Genomic DNA, 23002 nt, shown 5'->3' with positions numbered 1-23002 from the left:
CTGTAAATTTTAATAAATAAATCCTGTCAATAATAATACGGAACATATTTATTGTGTAAAATTAAAAATATGTGCATATTGTGTTATTTTTATTCTTTTTCAGTTGTTTTAATAATTTAACATTTGAGTTCAATTAACACAATAGCAATTGTTAAATTAACACATGAATGTGTTCAATATTTAACACAAAAATTTTAATCGGCATATTTTTTAACAAGAAAACACAAATTTTCTAACAGTGTATTTGTGCCATAATAATATTACTTTTCTCGAAATTTTCCGTGTTATTATTCAAATTGTTGTTTGACGCGAAATATTTTCTTGTTTTTTCAATAATATAAGATCGCGTATTTAAGATCGCGTTAATTAAAGTTTTCTTAGAATCGAATAATTCTAAGAAAGATTTAACGTGCAAGGATTTATTAAAATCAGATAAAACTTAGCATGTCAATTACATAATATCTCAAACAAATAGTAATAGGAATATATCTACCCTTGATATTTAATATTTAAGTATAATTGCTGGCTAGAAATGCTTTTTTTATGTTCAAATTTGTCTTCTTTTGATTACAGATCATTAAATTGTTCCATTCCTTTATTCAATATTTGTCCAAGTCTAATTTATTAGTAGCAGTTTGTTCTATTTCTATCCTAGCGTATAGATCGTATAAATAAGTTTATGTCAATTATTTGCAACACATGTTAATTGCTGAAAAACAGATAGATCAAAATTACTTTTCTATACCTTTCGGTGTTTCAAAATCGTATAATTCGGTCAAAAAGAATCGTAGAAAAATTTTAAAAAAGCATTTTATAGGCAAAATATTATAATTTATGGAACTTGAGTTGAATTTTTCGAGAGAAACTTTTTTATCGAGCTGCAGAATGTCAAAAATACATCATTTTAAGGAACAAAACAATGGATTCTTTTTTAAAGCATAGAACAAGGAAGACAAAAATTTTTTTTTAAAATCACCGATAGCGCGTTAGAGTTGAAACTCCAAGCTTCAAAATGCTTTTTTAATTTTTTATCTACGATGATTTTTCGTCGAATTTCAGCGGTTTGAAAATAGCCCAATTTTTAGGGTATGGAAAGTATTCCCTATTTTTTTTTAGTAGCGTATTTTTAATAAAATTTCTAAATATTGTGATAGAGAAAAATAATTTTTAAATATATTTTTATGTCGTAGAAGATGCTTATCAATAAAAATTCAGAAATACAATATGCGAATTAAATATATTTTTTAAATACATTTTTGTGTGTATATATATAATTAATTATATTAAATATAAAGAAAACTATATATTTCATAAAGTAAGAAGTATATTTTTTTCTGTATTAAATACAATCAATTGCACAAATGAATAAAATACATTATAGAATTCGTTAAAATATATTTGAGTGTCTAATTTTTCTTAATTTTTATCGTAAAGCTCTAATATATAACCCCTAAGTTTAATTTCCCAGAAAGTGAAAAAAGAATGTAAATAAAACGAACAGATTTTCAGCCAGCGATTATCTCTCATTGTCAGCCTTATATTCACAGGTTCGTGAAAATTTATCCTTGAAACAAAATATAATAAAAAAAAGATTCTATTGCACTCACCTAATCCTATGTCTCTGAATATCTCCTTGGGTGCTATCTCGATCTCCTGCTTCTTTTTGCCAACCGGACGAGGACAGGCGTAATCGGTTTCCTTAGGTCTCGGCGCTTGGTGCCGTTTGACACTCTCGTGCTCCGAATCGGTGCCTCGCTGCGGCGGTGACGGCTTGGCAGCTTCCGCGATCAGGAAGTCGTTCGACATCTCGTACTTGTCCTGGCGCGCACTGTCCTCCAGGAGCTCTCCAGGATTCTCCTTAGGTAAGGGCGGTAGCGGCTTCGTCGGCGGTTCAAGCACCTTTTCTCCCTGCTCCCGCTTCACGTCTATCTTCTCCACGACGTTCCACGAGTCGTCGTCCATGATGTTCCTGGTCTTATCCTCTTTGGGCGGCGCATCCTCGTCCCCGAGAAAGTCCACCATCGGCGATTTTTCCGCCGTTGGCAGCACTGACGATCCGATGTCCCGACTCGCGAGATCCTCGTCGACTCGATTGATATCGCTCGACGGAATAACCTGATGATCCTCGTGCCATTTACCCTGATCGGTGCCTAGACTCGCGATATCTTTGTGTTCCTCCAAAGGTTGGACCTTGCTGTCGGTCTTGGTCGCTGACGATGACAAAACGTCAGCTGTCGCGGTTGAGATCGGCAACAACGGTACCTGGAAACCTATCTTCCCATCATCCTCGTTGTCGTCGCGAAATTGATGTGCGGGTGCCGGATAGGTCCGTTCGGTCTCGACGAACGCCATGCTGGCCAGTTTAGGATCGACCGGGTCCAGCGGCTGCAGGAACGGATCCGACGACTGCGCCATGGCTTCGGACTTGTCAAAGTCCGCGGAAGGCGGCGGCGTCGCGGGCACGGGCTTCGTCTCTACGTCGACGAGCGCGCTCGGTAGAACCGACTCCGATGCCTGGAAGGAGTCGCCGATGTGCAGCAGATCATCGACACGTGGCGCATCGATCAGTCGCAGCGGCTGCTGCTGCTGATACTGATCCGAACGATCGTCCGGGGAACCGTCGTGACCGAGATGCTCGAAATCGTCGACGGAATCGTGGTCCCTCTTGAGCGGACCCTCGTCGTTGGACGCACTCTGGATCCGTTCCGGGTCCATTCTCGTCTCCAGAACGATGGGCTATCCGAACCGTTTGGGTTTGGCAACTGACGATGACTCACCGACCGAGTGAGTTAGCTGATTAAAGCTTCACACGATCCCCCGACACACGACGTTGCTTGTGCGCGGAATGTTGCGCGACGCTCCCTACGCACTCATAAAAGCCAGGTACGAGGAGCGGTGCTACTCCCACCTGCTGCCGCTGTCGTTGCTTGCCTTCGCGGCACCTCAGTGGGGCACATCCGACGTCCTTGCTGCCTTGACCGCTCACCACCGCGTCGCGTTTCACTCACCTCGCTATGGCCTCTCTTCTCGTCGACTCGCGGGATACGCGGATGATGATTCCGGGAGAGTTGTCAACTGCTGTCAACTCGACCACAGTTAACGAACGCGAGGGAACGAGATCTCGATCGACTCGGGAGATCGGCAACGGAACGGAAGGAGATTCACACACGCGACACGGGTGTTGGCCTCTCAAAGCATGGACAAGTAAAGCTTGAGTAAAGCCGAGTTTATAGCATTCGGCTGTATTCAGCGCGATCGCACGACGGGTGAATTCAGCAGCGAGGCGCACTCCCCATTGCGAAGGGTCTGTCGCCCTCTCCCAGCAATACGGGCCAATCGCGTAGTCGCTATCGCCCCCACTCGTCCGAGATACCGAAGTAAGCTACGGCCGTCACCGGCCGTGTGTTACCGGTCGTGTCGGTCTGTCAGCCGGCCGGCCGGCCGGTCAGCTGATCGGTGCGATCGTATCGATGACTCACGCTTCCGCCTCGCAATTTTCGAGCTGAAGCGGAAAATGGGATTTAAATCCATCGTGCGCGAATCTGCCGTTAAAATAAAAAACCTAATTAAATCGAGGAAGCTTCGATTTATAATGATTCTACGGACGAATTTATACTCGAATGGATCTAGTCGTCTTAATTGCACTTTCTACGCTCTGTGTGCGTGTGAATTCTTTCTCCCTCTATTTCATTTTAAGCGTAGAAAAAAAAGGGGGGGGGGCGTCTCGAACAAATGGATTCAAATTCTATTTTTTCAACTCTGCATTTTTCGTACTTGCAATTTTATTTCAAGGACGAAAAATGCAGTGTGCTGGCGCGCAGAGCGTGCAATGTGCAATTAGCAGATACAAAGCCATTATTTCCAATGTCTGTTAATACTAACGGATCGTTAAAACTTGTCAACAGGATTATCAATTGGCTATTCTGGAAAGTTAACGGTTGGTTAGAGTTAACAGATATTGGAAATAGTAGCTCACAGAGTATGTATACTTTTCGTTTTCTTCATTCTAAATATTTTACAAATATTATCTTGACGTTATGAAAGATTATAGATTATGCGTATTGAATCTCTTCACTTTGTACGCACTTTCTACACATATGTTTTATGCGACTTTGTCCTCCTTTTTCCCTTCCAATACGTGAATATTTCTTTACCATCACATTTTTTCTTACCGACTGATTTTTTGGTCAATTTAGAATCGACTTTTGTTCAGGGAAAATGTCGAGAAAAATTTTATCGTAGCCCCCAAGTAAAATTCTATTACAAATCCCTTCGCTCTTGAAATTAGGTAAAGATTAATTTTGTTATTTGACCGCTTGAAATTCAGTTTGCGAAGAGTCTTTTTTCATCAAATTTTTATTACTCTCTTTTATTATTTTTTTACATGAAATTCTCAAACAGAGATGAGATGGAGAGGAATAGAATTGAATCACGTATAAGCGGAAGAAAAACAAAGAATGCGTAAGCACAATATAAGATTTAAAAGGATATATATCTGTCATATGTCAAAACATTGATAAAAATTGATAACTATAATAGTGTTTTCGAATGTAGCAGTTTTAATCGCTTTGAGAGCGATCAATGACGTCATTGCATCGTCTCTGCCAATAAAAGACTTGAATTCATAGTAAAATATAATGATTAATTGATATAGTGATTAACAAAATTTAAATAAATATTTATATTAAACTTGATTTACAGTCCACTTACTCGTTTAAAGTTATTTACTAAAAATTATAGCAGAATAATATAGTAACCCAAAATCTTCCTGTAAAAATTACTCGGTTTTTCTTATTTCTTGCAGTTTACTTCATAAACTCACGATCAAAAGTTTTTATTATAAATTAGGAAAAATATTAATTACAACTATTTTCTTTTACAAAGATGTTAAAACCATATTATTTTGTGATACTTTAATCCTTTTTATAATCCGATATTATTAATTTGATATTTCAAACAGTATAAACATAAGAAATATATATTTTTTTAAATTTCGACAGCTTTTTGCTCCTATTTTGTATGTACAGCCAAACATTCTTAAGCGTGACCTGTTTTCACTTATTAGACTTTGTCGTGTGCAAAGATAAGGAGAGATAGAAACTAGACATAGTGCGGCGAAAGACGCGCGAGGTCTCTCTTTCTCTCTCTATACGTAAAAGTCTCATTATCGGCCAATGCGTCGCAGGGCGTCGCAAAACGACGCGACGCGGCAAAAGAACAGAGATCTTTTATCGCGATGGTGCGGTATGCGCAGGCGCTGATCGACGACGTGTATTACTACGACCGGACGTGCAACGGTGGTGTGAGTAGCGTGCGACGAGTGGTAGCGACGAGTACCGAGTACCGCGACGCATCGTGACGTCCACCGCCAGTCTCGGATAGTCTCGGTTATCTCGGTGTGGCATTCGATTCGAGTCGAACGTAGAATCATCATCATCGTCCTCGGTGGAATCGGCGAACAGCAGAGTGCGGATCAATGATGGCGACAACGACAACCACGAGGTTGCGCGCTGTCAACACGTGCAGTGAGGAAACGTCGAAAACTGAGAAAGACAAGGAAAATAAGACGACGATGACATCGACGACGTCGTCGCCGTCGTCGTCGCTGCGAAACGGTTCAACGTTACGCGGTCCCGAGGAGGCTGGCAAGATCAACGGTTACACTTCGACGAGTAACGGCCACGTACACGTAAGTAGCCGGCGCAAAAAGTCGCCCTTCGTCTCGATTACCTGATCTCATCTTCACCTAATCTGATCTGAACAGGATGTTCCATGCCGAAACTTCAGGGTCTTATAGGTAATTGAATTTGGAACAAAAAAGTTTGGATAAACATAGGTCCGGAAACACTTCGTTAAAAAGTTATAACTAATAAACTTCGAAAAATTATGTTTTTTTGATGATTTTTAAAAATAACTTCAAAACCCTTCATTCATTTGAAAAAAGTAACGAAATAAATCTGATGGGTAATTAAATAACAAACTAAATTACAACAATTTCATTTAATTCTGATAAGGCGTTCAAAAGAAAATAAGCTCGAAACAACGAAAAAAGCAGAAACTTGAAAAAACAATCTGCCCATGGTCTGTGTAAACACTACATTCGTAGTGTAAACATTGCAAATGCAAACATAAAAATGTTTTTATTACATTTTGATCGTAATTATAATTATACTTACAGAGAATTTATTAGCTATAACTTTATAATGAAGCATTTCCGGATCTATGTTTATAGGAACTTTTTTGTTCCAAATTCAATTTCTTATAAGACCCTGAAGTTTCATTGACTTGACTTGGAACAACCTATATAATTGTCATATATAATCTCGTTTCTCTTCCTCATTCAATTCTCAGTGTGCAGTCGTATCGTGTCATCTCTTTGAACATTCGCAGTCACATGGTGATACCGTGAAGACCGTTATTATTACTGATCGTTAATATATGCATACACAAATCTCAAGATACAATTTTTACTAAGATATGATCTGTATATATGAAAATGTTATAAAAATATCACGTGTGTCTTTTCGAAATTATGTATAGTACCCCCTTTTTCCACCCCACCCTCGAGGATCGAATTTAATCAAGTATGTTCAAAAAGACCGTCAAATTAATAATGTAATCATTATTTTTATCGATCAAAATATAATCATTATCTGTATCACATGTTTTATTCAAAGAGAAAGAAATTTTCCAAAAAATCTTCTTTTGTAAAATAATTCATACACATACAGCTGTTTGAGCTCGGTAACTTTTTTATGAGCTTTTATAATCATTATCTGTATCACATGTTTTATTCAAAGAGAAAGAAATTTTCCAAAAAATCTTCTTTTGTAAAATAATTTATACACATACAGCTGTTTGAGCTCGGCAACTTTTTTATGAGCTTTCGAGATTACGACAAAAGCTCATAAAAAAGTTACCGAGTTAAAAAAATAAAAGTTTATTCTATGGAGATCTATTATATTTTACCTCGAGTATAAGAGATAAATAACTAGATAAAAGTATATTAGTAATATAATATATAAAATAATAGTATAAAGATAATATAAAATAACTAATATAACATAAATGACAAATAATATGTAATTATATTTTCTACCTATTTATAATCTTGCATTTTTTACTATTATATTATCTTATGTTTACTATCAGGACACATACACTATCATTGCAATCGCAATCTCTCATTGAGAAAATTAATTTCTTGATATTGTCCGATTTATAATATATTGATTATCTTTCTGGAGATATAGATATTAAAAATATATAAAAAATATACATATATATATGAATCATTATTTTTGTGTATGTGGACATAAGATTTATTTAAACAATATGTACACTACTAAAAAAAAAAAAAACAAGTTAAAATGTACACTACTAAAAAAAAAAAAACAAGTTAAAAATTGTGCAAATTAGAAACTTGCACATTGCTTCCTCATCATTTTATTTCGCTCACAAAGTTTAAGATTCTTAAAGCAAGCGAGTTTTTCAATTTTTGCTTCCTCATAGAGGAAGCTTTGTGAGTGAAATAAAAATTTAACTTGATATCTTAAAATTTGCGAAAGTTAGGATGTGTACAGACATTTCTCAAAAAATTCAAAATTTTATAAAAAATGAATTCTTTCACCGATCCTCACTAAATTCAATACCAACCATTCTTTAATAATACTCTATTCATGTAAAAAAATTTAACCTGATATCTCAAAATTTGCGAAAGTTAAAGCGTGTGCAGACATTTCTTAAAAAATTCAAAATTTTATAAAAAAATGAACCCTTTCACCGATTCTCACCAAATTCAATACCAACTATCCTTTAATAATAATATATCCATGTAAAAAAAAATTTAACCCGATATTTCAAAATTTCCGAAAGTTACAACGTGTACAGGCATTTCTTAAAAAATTCATAATTTTATAAAAAAATGAACCCTTTCACCGATTCTCACCAAATTCAATACCAACTATCCTTTAATAATAATATATCCATGTAAGAAAATTTAACTAGATATCTTAAAAATTGCGGAAGTTAGAGGTTGCACAACATATCGCGTACATATATGCACACATACACACATACATACATTTTTTTAGGAATATGATTTTTCGAGGTTTTCGAACATTCTGAACACATTGGCATAAAAAACTTGGTAAAAAAATTGTTTAAAAACACGAAAACAAAGCTTCCTCTATGAGGAAGCAATAGGAAACACTTTTCATACCCTAAAAATTAGGCTATTTTCAAACCACTGAAACTCGACGAAAAATCATCGTAGACAAAAAATTAAAAAAGCATTTTGAAGCTTGAAGTTTCAACTTTAACGCGCTATCGGTGGTTTCTAAAAATTTTTTTATTTTCCTTGTTTTGAGCTTTAAAAAAGAAACCATTGTTTTGTTTCTTAAAATTATATATTTTTGCCACTCTGCAGTTTGATAAAAAAATTGATCTTGAAAAATTCAACTCAAATTCCATAAACTACATTTTGCCTATAAAATGCTTTTTTTTTAAATTTTCCTATGATTTTTTTCGACCGAGTTACACGATTTTGAAACTAAACCTATATTTCCTAGAAATGAGAAAATAAAAAATTTTTTTGGAATTGATTGATATCATGTTACAGTTGAAACTCCAAGCTTCAAAATGCTTTATTAATTTTTTGTCTACGATGATTTTCCGTCGAGTTTCAGTGGTTTGAAAATAGCCCAATTTTTAGGATATGAAAAGTGTTCCCTATTCTTTTTTAGTAGTGCGTATAAACCAAGTATATGAGTTTTTTACATTACGATAAATATAATTAACAAAATTTATAATTAACTAAAGAAAATAACATTTATAGAATATTGTATATACAGGATGAGTCACTAAAAATTGCTTTCTAAGATATCTTTATAAATATTGATTTTAGACAAAAAGGTTTAACAATAAGATAAAAGTTAAATTTGAAAATATAAATTAAAAAATTTTTTTTATTTAAAATTTTTGAAAAGGCTACATTTTTTTAGTTGTCTTAGATTGTTTTTTTGATGCAGGCGTCAAAAAGTTTCGAAGATCATCTCAAGTTTTGTAAATGGAAAACTTCATTTTTAATCAGCTATAATTATAGCGAATCAAAAGACGAATCGAACAACCTATGACACCTTGAACTTGAAATGACTTTGAAAAAACTTGAGAAAATTTTTGTTTTTTTGGATTTAAAAAACGAAAAAAAAAAAAAAAAAAAAAAAAAAACCCCAGAAAAAAAATCTTAAAAATAGCCTTTTTTCAGCCGTTACACTGGTTTCTCTCCTTAATTCGAACGTGAAAATATCATTTCCTAGAAAAGTTTGTTCGAATAGATTCTGCAATAGATTTTATGCAAATAATTTGTTTGCCATTTGAGAGATATGCTATTAAAACAATAAGTGAGACATGAGAAACATGATATGAGTGAGGGAAGAAATATAAACATTTCTAGGACATTGCGTGTAAAAACAAACTGAATATCGGTTTGAGCACCATTTAAAGCACATGCGTTAACGGTCTCTCATGGTCGAGCAATCGAGCAAAAATCTGACACTTTTCAGCAATCAGCACGAAACGTGAAACTATATGCACCATCTACTGCAACGTAATTCTTCTCTTCAAAAATCGATTAAAGTAATCAGAATGCTCGATTATTTTGTCAAGCGAATCTATTTTTTCTAAATCAAATAGTCCGAAATAGAGTTTATATATAGAATACTCCAAATCCATATTGTTTCTTTAAACATTGATCTTCTAAATTAAAAGATTATTTTTCATTAATAGAAATAACAAAACTTCATAAATCATTGCTAATTTTTTATATTATAATTTTTTATATTATAATTAAATGTTGAAGTTCTATCGAAATATAAAATGAACTACAATTAGTTTATTAGCTTCTTATCTTCAATCATCAATTCTTTGAAAACTATAAGTGTTTCGAGGAATTTTAATTAAAGACTAATAATTTCCAGATAGACTAAGAAATTTATAGAGAAGAGAACATGCAATAATTGTATTTATTTATATACGATTTCTCATATCTCTTTTTCTTCATATTTCATCTCTTTTTATAATTCTAAGATATCTTTATAAATATTGATTTTAGACAAAAAGGTTTAACAATAAGATAAAAGTTAAATTTGAAAATATAAATTAAAAAATTTTTTTTATTTAAAATTTTTGAAAAGGCTACATTTTTTTAGTTGTCTTAGATTGTTTTTTTGATGCAGGCGTCAAAAAGTTTCGAAGATCATCTCAAGTTTTGTAAATGGAAAACTTCATTTTTAATCAGCTATAATTATAGCGAATCAAAAGACGAATCGAACAACCTATGACACCTTGAACTTGAAATGACTTTGAAAAAACTTGAGATGGTAAATATATGCATATTAGGGGATCCACGGTGGATCATCCGCCAAGTATTTATACAAATGCGGGAGAGGGGCGGAGTCCCTCTCGCATCCCCATCCCAAAAGAAACTAACCTAATCCAAACCAATTTCTATTTTTTGAATAAAAATTAGATTATTTACTTATTTCTCTTCTCGTTAAAAAAAAATGTTATTAAAAAATGTAAATGATACACTTACTGTCTCTTTAGATACGATAATATTCTTTAAGATGAGACTTCGGGATTATCACTTGTTTCTATATACAAACTCTGAAATGCTAATAAATACTTGTGTCGTCCGGAAATCGCTATCGATGCTATAATCAACATTAGAGATTACGATGATGGTTATTAAATTTGATATCTCATACTTCGCGTTCCAATAACTGATAAAAAAGATAGCGTATATATATTGCCGTTTCATCATGGTGCGATTAAGGGGAGAAACCAGTATAACGGCTAAAAAAGACTATTTTTAAGGATTCTTTTTCTGGTAAATAATTGTTTTGTTTTTTTCCCCAAATCGCGTTACTTTTTTTTTTACAAATCTTGCAATCTTTTAAAATACTCAAATTGTTCTGCAGAGAATAGGGGCCACTGGCATCTTTGTAACAATACATCACAAAGTTAATTGTCTGTGTAAAGGTATGCGTTCCGAATAAAAATGAAACACGATCGCACACAACCTTATACTGCGAATCGTGCTTTAATCGTATCGCAGCGCAGACATAACTCTCTCTTTGATGAAGTAAAGACTACAAAATCTCGTATATACCAATATTACGTCTTATTGTTGATACTCGATATTTTTTTTTGTTATCTTCTTCGAAACCTATCATACCATGAGTCATATTTCCTTATAACACACACACACACGATACACAAATAATGATAAAATCTTAAAGAATTTTTTTTTTGATGCGTAATTTTTATTATCGTCTCGTATCGTTTTAAACATGTTTTATGTGTGTGTGTGTGTGTGTGTGTGTGCGTGTGTGTGCGTGTGTGTGTGTAACATGTTTAAAACGATATATATATATACAAATAAATTAGTGTAAAAGAAAACAAATAATTGTTAAAAAAATACATTATAAATAATTATTTACTTTCTCTTGAAAATAATAATTTTTTTTATATTAATTGATTTGTCTCATTATTCTGTATATAAAAGTATTACGGTAGTATTATCGAAAACTAAATATTTTACGAGATATTTTATTTTTAATATCAAAATATGTGTCAGATTAAAATATACAATAATTCAAAAAGTACTTAATGAAAAAATACTTTATTATAGTGTTTTGGAAAGCTCTCGAGATAAGCTACAAGAATATGCAATAAAAAATAGGGGTTCCCATTTAAGAAAACATTGATCACATTGACCTCACTTTAAAAAGCTCACTCAAAATCGCGTTATTAACATCACAAAGTACATAATTTGAACTACCTTTTCTTTTTTGAAATTTTCGTTAAAAAATATTAATATTTATAGCTACAATAGTCAATAGTGTAAGCCGCCTTAAAAAAAAACGGGCGCACGCGTGCACCTCCAATGAATCTACAATATTGTAGTTTAACCATTGTACATGTATTGATAAATACCAGGGTTGGGAAAGGTCTGAAACATTTTTGTCTATCGGGCTCAGTTTTCGAGATATTCGCGTAGATTGATTAAAATGGTCCACCCTGTATATACATACATACATATAGTATATATATATTTTCATCAAGAATATTCTCGGCTATACAATTAAATGTGCGAATTTTTATTGCAGTTTTCTCATACTCCCATAAAAACGAAATTACAAAAATTATCATCGAAAGAGTCTTTTGAAAAAGTTCCGTTAATCACAGCGGCACTTACACATCTGGGTTTCTATATTCTCATGTTCCTGGGGTTTATCAATCAATTATTCTTTGTTCCGAAGGTTGCTACCGAAAAGAATAGGCAGGTACAATGACAATTATTTATATTTTCTCTTATAATGTTAATTCAAATTATAATATAGATTTTTATAAATGATAGTATATATATATATATATAAATAAATAATCATAAGTCTATAATAAAAGCTGTTCAAAAAGACCGTCAAATTAATAATGTAATCATTATTTTTATCGATCAAAATATAATCATTATCTGTATCACATGTTTTATTCAAAGAGAAAGAAATTTTCCAAAAAATCTTCTTTTGTAAAATAATTTATACACATACAGCTGTTTGAGCTCGGCAACTTTTTTATGAGCTTTCGAGATTACGACAAAAGCTCATAAAAAAGTTACCGAGTTAAAAAAATAAAAGTTTATTCTATGGAGATCTATTATATTTTACCTCGAGTATAAGAGAATTTGTAACGCCGTTACCGTTACAGTTACCGAAAAAAAGTAACTGTAACGGTAACGGCATTACAAGTAACGCGTTACTTCCCAACCCTGATAAATACTGATATTGATTTCATAAAAAGCCATTGCGACGCACTATAACCAAAATAACACAGACGATATATAACAACTCACAATAGTTGTGTCGGTGTAGCATAAAAATTTTTGCTAGAAAAAATGGCGTCCGCTGCCACAACGTATTGTGGGAGCGCTCCAGATCATAGGCCATTTAGCACATAAATTCGCAACTGTTTTGTGCACTGAATGCGCCCAATGACCTCTGTTTTTTAACATTACAAAAAAACAAATTATTCAATTGAAAATTCCATATGTGCAACTGAAGCTATGTTGTTATATATACAATATGTATGTGTATATATATATATATATATATAACAACATATTTTTCTATGTACGATATATGTATTACATTTCTACAAAACGTTCATGATTTATCATGTAATATTAACATACTATCCTATAATAAATATGTATTTTTAGGGATATGCGCCGCTCTATGACAATTTTGAGAAATTTTATCTTAGATACGTATACAGGAGAGTCAAAGATTGTTGGAATAGGCCGATATGTTCTGTGCCCGGTGCAATGGTGACATTAAAGGATCGGGTCACTAATGATTACGGATGGACGTTTCAGTAAGTTTTATTACGTACAAAAATTACGCCACGTATTAATAGAATTAAAATCTCGAATTTTTTAATTCTGACAGATTTACTGGAACTGAAACGCAATGTATAAACTTGGGCTCTTACAATTATTTAGGGTTTGCCGAGGCGAGTGGTAAGTGTGCTGAGGAAAGCATCGAAACGCTTAGGAAGTTCGGCTGTGCCACATGCAGTACGCGTCTTGAATTAGGTAAATAACTAACGAAATGTTCTTATTATCTAACGTTTTCTCCTAAATAGAAAGACGGACGAAATATTTGCAATTCAAAACTATGCGCATTTATTGAAACTAAATTATATTATCATGAGAAAGCATATAAAATGAAAAATTGGTATATTTAGAAGACAGTTTATCTTTTTTTTATTTATCTAATGATATAAAAAATTAAGTCCATTTAACAACATTCTATCACTATTTAACATTACAAAAAAACAAATTATTCAATTGAAAATTCCATATGTGCAACTGAAGCTATTGTCTTATATTTTAAGAAAATACTTGTTTTTTTTTTGTTTCAGAGCTTTCGTTGCCCCGTTACGCGTGCACCCATTTTTTTAAGGCAGCTCACACTATTGGCTATTGTAGCTATAAATATTAATATCTTTTAACGAAAATTTTATAAAACATATATATATATATGCGCAACATCTGTAATAAATTATAATCAGTATTCAATTAGAAAGTGACAAAATTTTTATATCGAATTATAATTATTGAAACTTGACCATTTAAAAATTTACATCTTTTTTATAATTTGATGATACTGATAATTTATTAAAAAAGTTCCATATATTATATTTTTTTTAAATAAAACTTAATATGTATGTACTTCAAAAAGGAATCGAATAAAAGTATTATTTTTTATTGTTCAAAGGGACTATGCCGATACATGATGAATTAGAAAAATTGACTGCGAAATTTCTGGAAGTCGAAGACGCCATAGTATTTGGAATGGGATTTGCAACGAATTCTTTAAACCTGCCGTCTTTGGTCAACGAGAGTTGTCTGGTTCTTAGTGATGAAAAAAATCACGCATCGCTTATACTTGGACTGAGGCTATCTGGGGCAGTGATACAGATCTTCAAACATAACAGTAAATGCAATACGCAGTAACCACATTTACAAAACGCATAATTATTTTTTGTATACTCTTAGAAGTATAAAGAAGTCATGGTTTATCGCAGATGTGAAACACTTGGAGGAATGTTTGAAAAAGGCCATTGTTTTCGGACAGCCAAAAACTGGCGAATCTTGGAAAAAGATAGTTATCATTGTCGAAGGCGTTTACTCTATGGAGGGCTCAATCGTTCATCTGCCTGAAATAGTAGAATTAAAAAAAAAATACAAAGTTCGTAAGAACAATGTCGATTATTTTAATTGCTATTCTCTCTTTTTTTTAAATCACGTTACGATTAGTAAGAATTTCTGATTATCGAATAGGCCTATCTTTACGTGGATGAAGCGCATAGTACAGGTGCTATGGGAAAGCGTGGGAGAGGAGTTTGCGATTATTACGGCGTCGATCCGCGTGAAATTGATATTCTCATGGGAACGTTCACGAAAAGCTTTGCCTCGGCGGGTGGATATATAGCTGGAACAAAAGTAATATCTCTAATGATTTATGTTTCATTATTAATACTTACGAATCTTTTTAATCAAATGTTTTGTTTGATCAAATGTTCTTTCAGACATTGATAAATCATATAAGGATACATAGTCACGCGCATACATATGCGGCATCGATGTCTCCGCCGGTTACGCAACAAATTATCACGTCGATGAGAATCATTATGGGAGAAGATGGCACCGATGCCGGTGAAAAACGTATCAAACAATTAGCTAGGAATACAAGATATTTTAGACGCAGATTAAATCAGATCGGAGTTATAATCCATGGAAATGAGGATTCGCCCGTTGTGCCTATGCTAGTTTACCTATATTCTAAAATTGCGTAAGTGGAGGAAGAATATTATTATTTTCAATTTGTCATTTCTAAAACAGGATGTCTATTCTCTAGAAAAACCTAGAAAACCTGGAATTCTAAGGGATTTTGTTTTTACCTTAAAAAATCAGGAAATTCTCATAGAATTTTTTCAAAAATTCTCTCTTTGATCATTTTGTTCTTATATTGCAAGCATCGGCAATCTGATTAGCCAATGATTGTGTGAATTATATATTTCAAATATATTATAAATATTAGAGTTGCAACGAATATTAGGCAACTATTCGGTATTCTGCCTATTCGGCAACGTTTTTACTATTCGGCCGAATACCGAATAGTTTTAAATATAAAACTGGAAAGAAATTGTAGCTAATAGACTGTTGCCACCTCAGCCATAGTTTTAACATGCTCGAGTATCTAATTTATTTATTAATATATCTATATCTAATAAAATTAAATTAAATAAAACACATTTATTGTTACATAGTGTATTTATGCGGGTAGACGCGGTCAAGAGTGCTGTGCGTCCATTGCATTGTTTTCGAATAGTCTATGTTGAGCCGTTGGCGCTAAAACCATGCCTAATATTCGCCGAATATTCGGTTATTCGGCACATGAAACACTAATATTCGATATTCGGTATTCGGTCGAATATACTATTCGTTGCATCTCTAATAAATATATATCTGTCTCTCTTTAATCATATCTTCATTGTCATAGCAAAAGTATTGAATACACAATACTGAGTATACATTTGTTATGTAATTTCTTATGTAATTTTTACAATTAATGATAGAAAATGAAAATATGCAAATGAAAAATACTTATCTTACAAAAGTTATTCAGTTCTTTTCAGTACATTCTTGAATTTAATATTTAAAATTTAAGTGGTTTATTTTTCCTTTGTATAAGTGAAAAGCATTAGAAAACGCACACAAAAAGAACTTATTTTAAAAAAACTCTATTTAAAAATTCTCTTATTTTATAATAAGAGAATAATATCTGGAATTTTGAACGAATTACCTGAAAAATCTAGAAATTCTCAGGGAATTTTTTTACAAGCTTTGGATACACACCTTGTAAAATCTTGTAATCTGTGTGATAGTACATTTTAAAATACGATAAAAAAATAATAATGCAATACAAATTTAAAGTAAGGAAAAATATATATTTCCACAATATATTCTCAACACAGTGCAGTGATCCGTACTCTGACGACGTGTAACATCGCAACCGTCGGTGTTGGTTTCCCGGCAACGCCATTAATGCAAGGCAGAATTAGATTTTGTCTCTCTGCTGCGCACACAAAGGAACAGCTCGATTATGTAAGTATAGCATTGCTAAGTCGAGAAATTTGTTATTTTAATGTTAAGGTTATTATATATTTCAGGTACTATCCCATATTGAAAAGATCGCGGATACATTAGGATTAAGATACTCGAAAAAACCTCGTGTTACGACGAAAATAGAATATTATTCCGACAACGAAACGGAATGACCTACCTCATAAAGTAATAAATCGTTAAGCAATTTATTTCTGCGGAGAATAAACTGAAATAACCAAGAGCTTTAAATGCCACAACATAAATGTAGATACAATGCATTCGTTCGTATATTAAATAAGAAGACTATTACAATTATTACAACAAAAGCTCGTGCTTCTATAATGATTCGAAAAAATGCAAATGTATTGATATTTGTAGTAGTTCATACGCTTGTAGCACAATGATAATTGATATGTGAACAAACAAACTTGATATCATCAAATGCCTATGTTAACAAATTATATTGTACATATTGTTAACTTTATTGTATGCAAATTCTCACAGTATTCACATACATAGTTAAAGAAACATTCAATTCTAAGATCACGTTAAAATACAAAGATTAATATCGCGAATAGCAGAGCTTATACACCAAATTATCTATTTTGGCTACCTGAGTGCAAACATATCTTACAGTATTGTAAAATCACTAATTTTCTTTGCTTAAGTTAACATTCATTTATTGCACTTATATCATGTTATACAATGAGAACATCGATAAACAAGAGCATCTACAAGTCTGAATATGTAATGAATAAGTTCACATATTTTGTACTCCTTATTATAGTTAACCTTGATTATTCATGTTTTTATATTATTGGAAAACTGTTTAAAACGCGTTATTATTTTAAAAAATGCATTTGTACAAAATCAATTTTTGTGCATATTTGTTACATTCCACATAACTTAGCGCAGATCAGTTTCATTATCGCTATAGAATATAATCATTTCTGTTAACGTAACGTTGTTTGATTGGGTCTAATTAAAACAATAATTTCTAAGGCCCCTTGCACCAATGTTATTTTGGCTTTAGGTTTTAAACTATAAGTTAACCAACGATTTAATTAATGCTTATTGACAAAAGTTTTAAGTCTTGCTTACAGCCAAAATAACATTGGTGCAACTGGGCCTAAGAGAACTGATTATTATTATAGATTTCAATATTCGTTAAAATTAATAAGCAGATTTCTCAGTCTTAATTTAAGTAAATGTCACATATCAATACTATTTTTATCGCTAAGTGAACGTTAATGTTTGTCTTTAAAATAGCTTTTTAAAATTTTGGTACTTGATATATTTTTTTTATAACAAGAATTTTTTATGTACAAACTTTAAATGAAAGATAATACGTAACATTGACGATAAACAATATAACAATAAAAATATCTCAAATCATTTTATTGAATCGCTTTCAAATTTCATTTTTATTTTATTAAATATACTGCCACCATTATGATCTCTTAGTATTTATGAAAACACATGATGACACTGATAAATCAGATGATATTAGAATGTAACATAAAAATTTGCATAAAAAATTCAATCATATTTGAATCATTACATGATTGTAAAAGAAAAAATAATTAGATATAAAGAGAAACAAGAAAAATTAATTAGAAGTTATGCTTCTAATTCTTATACATAAATATTCAATACAAAATATGTCAAATTTATTGTATCTTATTATTAGATCTTGGACGCAAATTCAAATGATTTGTGTGAAATTATTTGAATAATTTGAAATAAAAATGGAAAGGTTTTAACATGTTCACATTTCGAACAAAACCAAAATTGTCAAATTATTTAATTGATTTACAATATCGAAAGATGCGATTGTTTGAATAAGCATCAAGAAAAATTCGAACGAAAATAGTATTCACTGCAAACAGGAATACTGGATTTGTTTGTTTCTTTCTCATCATTATGTTGCCTAATTTCATTTTGCTATTTTACACATAAATTTAGAATCATAAAATGTTCAGTTCTGCACAATTCAAGGTTAAAGCTTAAAATTGGAATTGTTCAATTATCAGAAAATACCGAGTGTTAGTTATTATCATATCAAATTATACAAATAAAAAAAGCATAACTGTATATATTAATATCCCTAAACTTGAGTAAAAAGAAATTTTAACATTTTGTATTTACATATGCAGAATTACTTTATATCTTTTATAATTAAAAGTAGAATTAAATTTTGGCATAGTATCATTAAATATATAAAACAAACTATCTAAAAGTATCTTGTTAAACAATTAAAGCAATAAGTCTTTATATAACATTTAAGTGCTTATGCACATATACATATATCAAACATATATCTGTATTTAAAAAAAAATAATAGATTCGATTCTATTATTATTATTTATATTATCAGCTAATTAGCCTCTGATAACTCGAAATATTACTATAAGCTTTTTAAGAACATTCCATCACCATTTGCAAGTACAGAGATAATGCATATAAATTTAGTATATCTTCATTTATATATGAAATTTTTCCAATTTCGATATGTATTTATATAGCTAGTTTAAATTAAGAATTAAAGATAATTGAGATACAGTTTAAAGTACAACTAGTTAATTGAAACTACGAAAATTCAATGTGGTTACAATAAAAGGACGGAGACCATAAATGTTGTAATTATTCTTAAAACGCTTCAGTTATGCTATTTTTACGTTTTCAATTAAATAATTTAACATGTGTATTAAATGTATCCAATACTTGATACTGAATGAAACTGTTTATTAGCACAAACTGCATTATGTAAATCACATATCAATTTTACATGTATCTTGTATTACACATAATCTAATAGTAATAAGAGATTCTTGACAATCCAATAAATTCAAAATTCAGCAGACATAAACCAGTGTGTCCACTAGTTATGCATTTAACACGAAATACATTATTCTAACTTTGTTAGAAGTTAGAATAAGTGCCACATTTAATACAAGAACTCTGAATCTTGTGTAATATAAAGCTCTCATTCAGTATAATGGCATTAATTTTAAATTGGATAATTATGTACATTTAATCCTAAATAGCTATATAATGATAAACTTATAACTGCAGCTGCATTTCACTACACTTCTGTGAAACAGCTGTTCCTGCCCTCACAAAATGGATAGTTATTATAATCATCTATTCTTGTCAGATAGCTTTTCGCAATCTTCACATTATTTCACATATATAAATGTAAAAAATATCACATATATGTACACAAATCAATTGCTGTAAATTGTAAACCTACTTTTTAAATTAACAGTCTTAAAATGCATTAATGTCATACTTTAGGTAAAACACCGTTTTGCGAAGCGGAAAATTATTTTTTATTAGGAAACCGAAAGAAATTTTTTTAAAGTTTAATACTTTCTTTCCTCGGTGATCGTTTAAAAAAAATCCAGAGAATGAAAATTCTTGAATTATTGGGTTTTAAAAAATTCCTCAATTTCACAGCATGTAATAAATACATTCCTAATGATAAATAAGGCTATTTTTGTAATTAGCAAAGCAAATGCTTTTGGTAAAATATATTATTACTATATACAAACAACTGAACTATTATATATTGAAACTCCCTTACATATTTCAATACATATGTGAATGCAATATTATACAGGATATTCATCTAAAATTAACTGAACAATGTAATTTTATCATCCATTTAGTTTCTCAATGTTCAATTTGTGAAATGTGCTATTTTTAGAGGCTTATAACTCGTAAATTATTAGCGTTTCGATATTTTGATAATCTATTCTAAATTGGCTTATATAGTACAATTCAAAATTCTGTAATGAAACACCCTCTGTAAAATTTGACAAGGCATCTTGAAATATGATTTTGTATTTTGTTGAGCGTAATTAATTTTATTCAATATTTACACGCATTAAAATATTTTGTATTCTGGTAAGAATAATACTGTTAGTACACGTGCAATTTTCGGGATAATATGGAGGTTCTATTGATACAGTATCTTCGATCAATAGGACATCATTCTCCTCTTTGACTGGAAATCGATTATCCAATAATAATTGTATAATGATATCCTTTCTTTTAGTAACTGTCGCTTGTGAAAGTTTTGCAGGCTGGAACAATTCTGGCACGATTTTTTTCGTTTTCGATATTACTTCGATATTCTTAATGGCATGGTTGAATATTATTTTTAAACGATATTGCGTAGATGTTCCTGACTGTAAGAGCACAATACTGTAAAATAATATCAATATTTGCAATTAGTCAAAATTAATCACTTCAAATTCAGCAAAGATAAAGAATCATGAAATTATTGTGGATTACAATTAGAAAAACTAAAAACATATGAAATAAATGTGACAAGAAAATATCAAAACTTTTTTTAGAATGATGTTTCCAAAAATAAAATAACTACGGATACAAATAATGAAAATATAAAATAAAATATATAAATTTAATAAAGTTTATAATTCTTTTATATAAACACAAAATTACACAATAGTCTACACAAAAATAATAAGTTTTTAAATGTAGAATTTAATTCAAATTTTATTTTATAGGCCAAAATATATATAATTTTATATAAATAAGAATATATATACACCATACATAATAATAGATGTAAATATGTCTTTAATAATGAAAATTATAAATTTGGTTATTAATTAAGTTTGAAGAATGTTTGTTTTTTTTTAATTAAAAGTTAGTCACAATTTATTATAGAATTATATATAATTAAATTAATAAGTATTCAATTAATGTATTCTTTTTGATAACCTTTCCGATACCGGATCAACTGTATAAACAGTACCATAGTAGACGTTTTCATCCTTCATCATTATCTTAACCTCTTTTTCGACATAATTACTGAATAAAATTGGATCATTTTTGTATACTTTATGCAAAGAATTTAAATTATCTTCTTGCGAGCTCATATTTTGAAGCTGTAGGAGATTTAAACAGAATCAATAATTAATCAATAATATACAAGGTGAAACAAATAAAACGTTATAAGCCAATAACTAAAAATTTTTGTCGAATCAAAAAGTTGTTCATGAGAAAGTTTCATGTATTCAAGGGACCTTTCTAACTACGTAAACATAAAGTCGGCCCCTCTCCCCCTTTAAGGGAGGCGGGGATAACTTTATAATTTCAAATGGAACTCCCTATATAAAATATTACATATTTAGATACTACGGGAAAAAACCAAGTAAATTTTATCTGAAACATTTGTTTAAAAATGCTTCTATTAAAAGTTATAAGCATTTAAACTTTAAAGTAGGATGTATTCAAACTAATGATAAAATCATAAATTAAATGAAAGACTATAGTTTTCCTTTTTTTTTTTTACTATATTAAATGTTTAAACTGTCCATTCTCATCTGAACTCTAAACGCTTATTAATTCTTTCTACGAAGCTTGCTCCAGCGTGACGCGTGACGGCGTGACGGCGTGACCCCAGAAATGTTATTGTTTAGGTTAGGTTAGGTTAAATAAAATTTCGTTTTGATTTTACTTTTTGATTTGACAAATATTTTTAGAGTTATTGGCTTGTAATGTTTTATTTGTCTTACTTTGTATATCAGAATTTATATTACTAAGAATATGCTACCTGCATTTGTGAGTCAACTTGTCAACTATCACGAACTGTCATTACGCACGCAGCTACAAACAGCTCTAGTAAGCATCTTTCACGCGAATGCATATTTGAAAGTAATGATGGTAAAAAAGTAAAATTTTTCAAAAAGTCCGAGTTATTTAGGGCATTGTGGCGAAATATAAATCATTATAGTAAAATTGATTTAAATGCGATAAAATTATACACACATACAAAAAGTCTGATGAATATACTTAACCTTCAAAACACACATACGTAAAAATGGTGATATATGGTGTTTACATCGTGTCAAAATCTGGTGGTTTAATTTTTAATCACGATCATAATGTTCCGAAAATTGAAGTCGAAAAGTCTTTTAACTTTCCACTCGATATTAAATTAAGTTATGAAAATAAAAAAGTGGTAGTAGTTTTTGGACAAAGAGACGGAATAAATGGTAAAGTATATCCGTTATTATTTGTTGTAATAATATTTGCAATTATACAGAGTGAAGAAAAGTGTTCCTCAAGTTTTGCAGTACCTATTGATCGGCGTATTGAAATGATAAAAGTTTTATATAAATATATATGTTTACAAAATTGAGATTAAAATTTTTTTAATATTTTGAAATATATATCTCAGAACAATCTCAAATCATCTCTTCTAATCCATAAAAGTAATAGTCAGCCACTTTTATA

The 23002-nt window shown here is 31.1% G+C and overlaps 4 protein-coding genes across 7 annotated transcripts in view; 2 read left to right on the top strand and 2 right to left on the bottom strand.

Annotated features, from left to right (window-relative positions):
• Positions 1-3247, bottom strand: part of LOC115235683 (reticulon-1-A) — a 53176-nt gene extending 49929 nt beyond the window's left edge. Inside the window, exon 1 of the mRNA XM_029807615.1 lies at positions 1608-3247. Coding sequence (XP_029663475.1) covers positions 1608-2715 — 1108 coding nt within the window. The 5' untranslated portion in view covers positions 2716-3247. The remainder of the gene's footprint in view (positions 1-1607) is intronic.
• The window catches only part of LOC115235682 (serine palmitoyltransferase 2), a 38143-nt gene extending 18553 nt beyond the window's left edge, over positions 1-19590 (top strand). The window contains exons 1-10 of one of the 3 annotated variants that reach the window (XM_029807612.1): positions 5080-5689; positions 12171-12347; positions 13280-13434; positions 13509-13654; positions 14340-14558; positions 14650-14813; positions 14906-15067; positions 15154-15416; positions 16603-16732; positions 16798-19590. In XM_029807612.1, the coding sequence (XP_029663472.1) occupies positions 5477-5689; positions 12171-12347; positions 13280-13434; positions 13509-13654; positions 14340-14558; positions 14650-14813; positions 14906-15067; positions 15154-15416; positions 16603-16732; positions 16798-16905 (1737 nt within the window). In that variant the 5' untranslated portion in view covers positions 5080-5476 and the 3' untranslated portion in view covers positions 16906-19590. Of the gene's footprint in view, positions 1-5079; positions 5690-9307; positions 9637-12170; positions 12348-13279; positions 13435-13508; positions 13655-14339; positions 14559-14649; positions 14814-14905; positions 15068-15153; positions 15417-16602; positions 16733-16797 lie in introns of those variants that run through there. The other 2 variants (XM_029807613.1, XM_029807614.1) reach the window with 2 other exon arrangements.
• On the bottom strand, positions 17400-22432 carry LOC115235685 (gem-associated protein 6-like). 2 transcript variants are annotated; one of them, XM_029807622.1, is made up of 3 exons: positions 22320-22432; positions 21485-21651; positions 17400-20941 (listed from the first exon to the last, which is right to left on the bottom strand). In XM_029807622.1, the coding sequence occupies exons 1-3, from the start codon at positions 22323-22325 to the stop codon at positions 20602-20604; spliced, it is 513 nt and encodes a 170-aa protein (XP_029663482.1). In that variant the 5' UTR covers positions 22326-22432; the 3' UTR covers positions 17400-20601. The 2 variants fall into 2 exon arrangements, with proteins under 2 accessions (XP_029663482.1, XP_029663481.1); XM_029807621.1 differs by lacking the exon at positions 22320-22432 and adding an exon at positions 21731-21916.
• LOC115235684 (trafficking protein particle complex subunit 4) overlaps positions 22117-23002 on the top strand; it is a 5042-nt gene continuing 4156 nt past the window's right edge. The window contains exon 1 of the mRNA XM_029807619.1: positions 22117-22761. Within this exon, the coding sequence (XP_029663479.1) occupies positions 22587-22761 (175 nt within the window). The 5' untranslated portion in view covers positions 22117-22586. The remainder of the gene's footprint in view (positions 22762-23002) is intronic.

The sequence above is a fragment of the Formica exsecta genome, unplaced genomic scaffold, assembly GCF_003651465.1.
Source record: "Formica exsecta isolate Colony F162 unplaced genomic scaffold, ASM365146v1 scaffold231, whole genome shotgun sequence".
Taxonomy (NCBI): domain Eukaryota; kingdom Metazoa; phylum Arthropoda; class Insecta; order Hymenoptera; family Formicidae; genus Formica; species Formica exsecta.
This window is presented reverse-complemented; position numbering and strand designations above follow the sequence as displayed.